At 42.2% G+C, this 8,903-nt stretch overlaps 1 protein-coding gene across 1 annotated transcript in view; it reads left to right on the top strand.

The window, feature by feature from the left end:
- Positions 1-223: 223 nt before the first annotated feature.
- LOC118597047 (zinc finger protein 431-like) overlaps positions 224-8,903 on the top strand; it is a 53,763-nt gene continuing 45,083 nt past the window's right edge. Inside the window, exon 1 of the mRNA XM_036208295.1 lies at positions 224-339. Coding sequence (XP_036064188.1) covers positions 337-339 — 3 coding nt within the window. The 5' untranslated portion in view covers positions 224-336. The remainder of the gene's footprint in view (positions 340-8,903) is intronic.

The following is an 8,903-nucleotide window of genomic DNA, read 5'->3' as shown; positions in this document are numbered from 1 at the left end:
AAGAGACTTGCTTTTGAATTTGCCACAAATCTCCAGCCAACCTGGGATAGATCTGTGCTTCATGTGGAAGCCAAGGCTGAGAACCAAGGGGATGTGTCCCTTCAGCTTAACCCCGTCTTGTCACTCAGGCCTCACTAGCTAATCAGAGCTTCCAGCGGAACCGCTAGTCAGATGGGCGGGTTCTTCCGGCACCAAGCTTCTAATTCAGCACCTCTGCGGAGGAAGTCGGAAGTTGTCTCCTGAGCTGTGGTGTGTTTTCAGTCGTGAGGACGTCGGAAGTTGGCTCCTGGGCTGCGGTGTCTTTTCCGCTGCGGAGAGAAGCTTGGCAGCCGCATCATGGTGAGTAAGAGGCTGCTGTCCCCAGATGTGGGGAGTGGCTGGCCATGTTGAGCTAGGGGCCATCATCCTCAGACTAGGAGGAGCGTACTGCTGAGCCGAGGGAACTCGTGTCCTTCCCCGGCTGGGTGGGAGCTAGCGGCCAGATCCGCGTGTTCCTGCCTGGTAGTCCTTACAACTACTTGGGCTCCGGCAGCAGCCTCTGCATAACTTCACTCGGAGGACTGGGTCTGCAGATCACTGGGAGTGGGACTGCGCTTAGATCACTGGGAGTGGGACTGCGCTTAGAAGTATCCTTGTTGTGGAAGCCGCTGTGAAATGCCGGGTCCTGTAGTGCTTGTGTTATCATTGTGGAGGGCAGATTTGCCAAACTGGTTTCTCTATTATCTTCCAGAAGTTCTGTATTTTTAACATTTAGTTTTAGGATCTATCTGGAGTAAAACTGTATCTCCTGTTCCGAGTAGTACTCCACTGCTAAACTGTGATGTAGAAGAGTAGAATTGATGGTAGGTAATAGAATTGATGGTATAAGGATTTATCAGTTCTTAGGAGACATTAAGTTACACGAAGTAGAATTTAGCTAGGGGAGGGCTTCCTCCCAAATACTCCAAAGATAAGTATTATGCTAGCCATGCTTGTTAGAGATTTGTAGGATAAGATGTAAATGTTCACCAAGATTAACCAGACATTAAGCCACATTTCCATAACAAAGGAGACCACCCTGATTTACAACTAGCCACAAGGCCCATCCACCCATCAAAAAATAGGGCTCTAAACATGCTGCTCAAGGGGACATTACAATGTCACAACCACCATTAAGTCCAGGTGTGCCATAAAGGTATATTGTAGAACAGCTGCATCTCCAGCCTTTTTGAAAAATAGTTTGGAATGCTGGAATGCTGGAATGCTGGGTGGTGGTGGTGCACACCTTTAATCCCAGCACTTGGGAGGCAGAGGCAGGGGGATCTCTGAATTCAAGGTCAGCCTGGCTTATACAGAATGAGTTCCAGCACAGGCTCCAAAACAAAACTCTCTCTTGAAAAACAAAACAAAACAAAAAAGAAAAGTGGTTTTTAGTCAAAGTCTCAGATGTAGATTGAGGTGGACTTAAAAACCCTGTCTGTAGCCACACAGGGCATTGCCCTTGCTATCTCCCTGATTGACCAACCTAAATTTTTGCATGACAGGTCTGCAGCACCACAGGGTTCTAAAATTACCACTTTGAGTTACATAGTGGACATTACATTGCAGTAACAGGAAAAAAAAAAAAGATTTGTGTGTGGAGCTTGGCTTCTCCCTGCAGATCACAAGAGGAGGAACAGTGTATTGTGTGCACTGCAGGGGGAATCAGATTAGGGAGTAGCGAGGACACAGACTGTATGTGCAATCCTGGTTGACACAGCTCATAGGTTTAAGACACAGGCCATTCGCTGTAAATCTGTGTCAGCTTAAAGCACTTAGCAGCTAACATTTTACAGGGGACAAAGAAATAAAGTGTCTTATTAATTACTTTCCTTTTTCTTTTTTTGGTTTTTTTGAGACAAGGTTTCTCTGTGTAGTTTTGGTGCCTGTCCTGGATCTTGCTCTGTAGACCAGGCTGGCTTGGAATTTAGAGATCCGTCTGCCTCTGCCTCCCGAGTGCTGGGATTAAAGGCGTGTGCTACTGCCGCCTGGCTCCATTTTTTTTAAGTGATATTTATTTATATCACTTAGAGTAGTGGTTCTCAACTTGGGGGATTGCAGCTCCCTTTGGGGGAATCAAATGACCCTATTACAGGAGTGGTCTAAGACCATTGGAAAACACAGATATTTATATTACAGTTCATAATAGTAGCAAAATTATAGTCATGAAGTATCAGTGAAAATAGTTTTATGGTTGTGGTGTCAACCACATCATGAGGAACTGTATTCAAGGGTCACAACATTAGGAAGGTTGAGAAACACTGGTTTAGATCAATGTCTCCTGTAGCTCAGGCCTGCCTCACAATATATAATTGAGAATTTCTTTGAACACCTAATCCTGCCTGTGCTGCCTAGTGCTGGGAAGAGTCTTGCAACTCCTTGTAGGTTGGGCCTTGGCTGGTTTGTGAGAAGGAAAGATATACTAGTAGATTAGTATCCTCCAACTCCTCTAGATTTTATTGGGAATTTACAAATGAAGAGGGAGACTTGTGTAAGAATTGAGTTCACTAACCAACTTTAAAGCAGTTGTAGTCACAGCAAAGAAAGGAAAGGTCAAGAAGGAGCATAAAAGCTGTTAATATTCTGACCTGGCCCCTTAGGGCCGCCCTGTCTTCTGAAGTAAAAGCCTCATTTTAAGGAGAAACTCCCCCCCCCTTCCTCCCTCTCTTCTGCTTTTCCTCCCAGGAGGTGTGCGCCCTTGACATCTCTCACTTTCTTTCTGTCTCTTCTCTCCCTCTTTCATATCTTTCTCTTCATCTCTCTATTATAGTAAACTCTGCACGTGGATGCAGCAGCTGGCTGTGAAGGACTTTCCACATGCTGCTGCCCTCCCCCCCACCTCCCTGCATCTGCCTTGCTTATTTTCCCTCAGGAATGGGATACCTTGTCCTGGCCAGCTGGGGGTCCTCCACTCTTGCAAATTTATAACAAAAGCTTTCCTGCTTTGACAGTAGTTGACATTAGCAATGAGTAGTGAGGGAATCAATTTTAGATGTTCCATAAATGTCCTGACTGACCATTTCCTGGATTCACAGACAAGGCAATTAAGAATCCGGATAAAGAACTTTTATCTTCTTAGTTACACTAAGTTCAGCCAAAATAGAAGAAGTGGATAAAATGGTGTGGCCGTGCCTAACATGACTGTGTTTTCCATGTTTAAGATGCACAACTTGGGAGAAATGGTATCAGTAGTACTTGGTGTGCTCTAATACAAATTGCTGGTCTCTCGAGCACATATCCATAAAACCTGTTTCAACCTTTTAACTTAATATTTGGGGATTATAGTTATGTCATTTCCACTATCTCTGTCCTTCCTCCAAACCTTCCCATAGACCCTTCATTGTTTTCTAATCTATGGCCTTTTTTTGCTTTAACAACAGTTACTGTTTGAATGTGATCTGTGTTTGACTGCACTGGGCATCGACTGTACAATGGAATGTGCACACAGAGGACCCTGTACCTTGTAAGAGAAACAGGAAGTGTTCTGGGAGAATGGAAGATTCTACTAAACTACAATTTCCTAGACTCAGACCTGTGTGACCCTTGGGTGGAAAGGCAGAGCTGGGAAGGCCTGTGTGGTCTGAGTCATTTGATGTCAGCTCACCCAGTACAGTAACTGCTAACTGAGACCCAGCTGGGTCCTAGCTAAAGAGGGACTCTGGAAGGAAGACCAGAGCACCAATGGGAGGAAGAATCAGGAGCACCAATGGGAGGTAGCTTCTAGGTTCTTTCCAGGATTCTTCTCTGGTTCTGCTATAGAAAGCTGTGAGCGAGACCACAAGCAATGTCATAGTGAGTGTGGGGGCCATTATCCCCAGTCCAGGAAGAGCAGGTTGGCTGAACCTGTCAGAGTCTAAGCTGCTGGGATTGAGTTGGACCATGCTGGTTCTATTGGTCCCTGTGTGGTAGCTGTTGACCTCTTTGCCTTGCTGAGTATGGATTCCCTGAAGAGGAAGAGGCTCTGCCACCCTGGTATGGGAGACTATGATGCTTATAATAATCATGGTATAGTGTGCACACACACATAGGCATTGCTTTTGGTTGTGTAGTGGGAAGACAGGTTGCAAAGCTGAAGACCTAGTTTCTAGAAGTTCTGAATGTTGCACTCTACTTTCAAGTTCATCTTATAATGTTACAGATAGTTTAGAAAATGGTAGGAAGTAGGTAATGGGAATCATCCTTAAGCAATACATGATTAGAGTGCTTTTAACTGTCTGCTACTGTCAGCCACCATGGTGTAGATTAGTGAAGTTCAGTCCCAGGGGACAAATGGAGTTTTTGAGCTGCAGAGGTATCTCAGGTTTGCCTGGTGTTGGGCAGGTGGATAGGGCTGATGCCACATCTTGTGCCATAATCCATGTGGCAGGAAGCAGAGATTTATTATTTTTCTACATTGTTTTGTGATTGGGAATCACTGGAGCTCAGTTTGCCCAAAACCACATAGGAGCATTAGGGGCTTTAGAGCCATAGTAAGTTCTGGAGGAGATCACCTCCATTTGCAGAGAGAGCTCTAGAGCATGGAGTCTCTCTGTAGCCAGAGGGTCAGAAAGTTAACAATTTAAGGATCACTTTGAGGTAATTTTGTAGGAGTCGTGAAGTCCCAATTATTTAATTTCTATACACATAGACTCATAGGTAGTTGGGTAGTATTGCTCAAGATCACAATTTTCCTGGCTGGGTTGCCTTTGGTCCTTTGATTAAAATTGACTGTATTTGTCTTGGCTTTTTCTGTCTCCTCCATTCTTTCACAAATATTGTACACGTTTTTTTTTTTTTTTTTTTCATTTTTATTTATTTATTTATTTTTTGTTATCAGCTGCACACAGTATAAATTCTTACCCTAATAGTGAAATGTTTCATTGAGACTTGCCCAGTAATTGAGTAAAACCAAAACTTACTATAAGCCACAGTCATCCTAGGGTCCCCTCTGCTATATAGTCTCCCTGGTTCTGTGGGTTGCAGTCTGATTGTTCTTTGCTTTATATCTAGTATCCACTTATGAGTGAGTACATACCATGTTTGTCCTTCTGGGTTTGGGTTACCTCACTCAGGGTGATTTTTTTTTTTCTAGTTCCATCTATTTGCCTGCAAATTTCATGCTGTCATTGTTTTTCTCTGCTGAGTAGTACTCCATTGTCTATATGTACCACATTTTCTTAATCCATTCTTCAGTTGACAGTCATCATTTTCAGGTTCTGGATATTATGAATAGTGCTGCTATGAACATAGTTGAGCATGTATCTTTGTGGTATGATTGAGCATTCCTTGGGTATATGCCCACACATTCTTTATTATTGTAGCTTTAGTGGTAAATATAGGAGTTACATTGTGTCAATGTGTGTACTATCTTTTAATTCTGAAGTGTTTCAATTTTGCCTGTGGCTTTGTGGCTTTGAATTCAGCTTTGCTGTTATAAATTTTGGAGCATTGTTTTTGGATTGTATTCAATTTCTGGTGCAAATTGACCATAAACAACATCTTAACATTGATGCATCATGTTTGCAAGGATTATTTATTTACTGTATTTATTTAGATTTTGTTGTTGTTAATCTGTGAAAGACTTTTAGATTATTGGATAAAAAGTATTATGGTAGGTCAGCACATTCTTCTTGGAGATAACTTGAGTTCAGATCCCAGCACCCAAGTTTAGAGGCTCATAACCACCTATACTCCAGGTACAGGGGATCTGATACACTTTTTTCTGCTGTGTCATCTGCACACACATGGAAGACATTCTCTGATATACACAAACATACACATAAAAATGGGGATAAATTTGTTTTCAAAAGTGCTTGTAACTTATAAAGCAATTAGAGCAAAACAATGCTTTAGGTATATAATACAAGTCATACAATGTTTCTTTAAAAATCTGTTATCTTGCCTGGTGGTGGTGGCACATGGCTCTAACCCCAGCACTCGGGAGGCAGAGGCAGGCGGATCTCTGTGAGTTTGAGGCCAGCCTGGGCTACAGAGTGAGTTCCAGTAAAGGTGCAAAGCTACACAGAGAAACCCTGTCTTGAAAAATCAAAAACCAAACCAAAACAAATTTGTTATCTTGCCTTTGGTTTGGCAAATTTTCCTTTCCTCACTCTGATGCAGACTTTAATCTAAACCTCTACATATTAATCATAGGAAAATGATCCTAACTTTTGTAAACAAGAGGGTAGATATGCATAACAAAAGTTATATTTTATTATGCTGATGGTCATCACACAAGATTCACACTCTAAATTCCTAACTAAGGTTCTAAGCCTATTTTCCCAAGGCTGCTTACCTGTGTGACTTATTTTAGCTGAAGTTCAGGTCCAGCTGCTAATAGAACTGTCTGACTCAAGGGTAGGATCCTAGGGAAGACACTCAAGCCACTGGGCTGATCTTGGTCATGTCTCTCCAGATGTGCAGAGCATTGCTCTTGGTTTCTGTTTATATGCTCTCCATTGGTATAAACCATTGGAGTTCTAGAGCTGTGTCTGGTTATCTTGAGTGAGTGATATCACTCACTGCTTATTGGGCACAGCCTTGAGTATAGTGGGGTTCCTGACTAAGTTACTTTTACATATCTAAAAGCCCCCCCCCCCTTTTAAACTATGCTCATTATATTTCATCCCCTTGTCCTTGAGGCATAGTGCCAATGGGGACCATATATAAGAATTATTAACACTTTCACAGAAATTTGCAAATTCAGGCCACAACAGGAAAATGACAAAGCATACAATGAATATTTTTATTACTAATAGACAAATAAATATTAAAAAAAAATCTCAGGAACCAAAACATACAACTATTCAAAATGGTCAAAATTATGTGGTGATGTTGTGTCCCCCCAAAATACTTTTTCAAGTCAGGGTTTCTGTGTAGCTTTGTGCCTTTGCTGGAACTCACTCTTTGGCCCAGGCTTGCCTTGAACTCACAGAGATCCGCCTTCCTTTGCCTCCCGAGTGCTGGGATTAAAGGTGTGCGCCACCACCGCCTGACATGTCCCCCAATATATTGTGCACCTTAATAAACTTATCTGGAGTCAGAGAACATAACAGCCACTAGATAGACATAGAGGTCAGAAAACGGTGGCACACCTTTAATCTTAGCATTCTGGAGGCAGACATCCATCCGGATCTCTGTGAGTTCAAAGCCACTCTGGAAACAGCCAGGCATGGTGACATATACCTTTAATCCCAGGAAGTGATGGCAAGAAGCAGAAAGGTATATAAGGCATGAAAACCAAGAATTAGAGCCTGGTTCAGCTTTCAGGCTTTTAGCAGCAGCAGTTCAGCTGAGATTCATTCTGGATGAAGACTCATAGGCTTCCAGTTTGAGGAAACGAGATCAGCTGAGGCATTGGCGAGGTGAGGTTAGCTGTGGCCTGTTCTGTCTCTCTGATCTTTCAGCATTCACCCCAATACCTGGCTCCAGGTTTGTTTTTATTAATAAGACCTTTTAAGATTCATGTAACAATTATATAGATCACAGGATATTGTTATGATCCCTCTGGCATATACTTACTTTCCCAAATTTATGTTTCTCCAGGTTTGGTATGCACCAAGTTGAAAACACATTCAGAAGTAGAAGGAAATGCAATCACTTTCAAACAAAAATGTTGTAAAGGGGGCATAGCCTTAGCTCTGAGCTAAGCCAATCATAGTACAACATCATCCTAACTTGATAGTGTGAAGTAAGAGCATGGGGTTCATGGTTGTGGGCCAAGTATTTCTTCTTTTATTAATGAAAAGAACAACTAAGAGTTCAGTAAGCTTCATAATTAGCTTCCAAAGTTGTTTCTTAGTTTTTTTGTATGTTAATATTATGAAAAAAAATCATGAATATAAACATCAGGAAGTCTGGTGAGTCTCTAGAGGCTTCCACCTGTAATTAGAGTATTCCTGCCTGGCCCAGTCAGGACAAATCTCTCTTACTCGCCAGTCCCACAGTCCCTCAGACCCAACCAAGAAAGCACACAGAAACTTATATTGCTTACAAACTGTATGGCCGTGGCAGGCTTTTTGTTATCTGTTTCTTTTATCTTAAATTAACCCATTTCTGTTAATCTATTCTTTGCCACATGGCTTGTGGCTTACCAGTGTCTTTACACGTTGCTTCTCATGGTGGCGGCTGGCGGTGTCTCCCCCAGCCTTCTACTTCCCAGAATTCTCTTCTCTCTTGTCCCGCCTATACTTTCTGCCTGGCCACTGGCCAATCAGAACTTTATTTACACAGAGCGATATCCACAGCACTTCCCCTTTTCTTTTTTTTTAAGGAAGGTTTTAACTTTTACATAGTACAATTACATATGACAAAACAATGATCTAGCAAGAATTACAGTTACAATATTAAAGAAGATATCCTATCTATCTTATATTTGTGAGTCTAAGGCTTTATATGTAACTTATCTTGTATCATAACTGAGGAAATTATAACTATCTAGTCTTCAACCACATCAAAGACCTCAGAAGGATATAATATTATCTGAGAAACGGGAGAAGGATGCAAGCAACTTTTGGGAGTCTTGCAGGGTAGACAGAGACAGCTGGCAGCCTGGACAGTCACCTAATGTTCCTTTGTAATGTTGGGGCATTTGTCTTCAGCCCACAGGGCTAGAGTCTCTCGGTCACTTCTCTCAGTGTCCTGTAGAATGTCTGGCAGTTTCCTCTGTGAAGCAGGAACCTGAAGGACCATTTTGTCAAGCAAAGTTCATTGGTCACCTTTCTATGGGTCCTGCATGTCCAGTTGATCGAACAGTCCAGGCAAGAACAGTTTCTTGCCCAAATGGCTATTTTTGCCAAGGTGAAGATAAGATATGAAGTGTCTTCAATGCCTATTCTCCTCTCTGAAGTAAATTGGTGCTGCCAGGAGCAGACATGTCTCACTGTCCAGAAAGTCTAAATTTTAAA

This window comes from Onychomys torridus, chromosome 16 (assembly GCF_903995425.1).
Source record: "Onychomys torridus chromosome 16, mOncTor1.1, whole genome shotgun sequence".
Lineage (NCBI taxonomy): Eukaryota > Metazoa > Chordata > Mammalia > Rodentia > Cricetidae > Onychomys > Onychomys torridus.
Note: the sequence above shows the minus strand (reverse complement) of the source record. Positions and strands in the feature narration are given on the sequence as shown.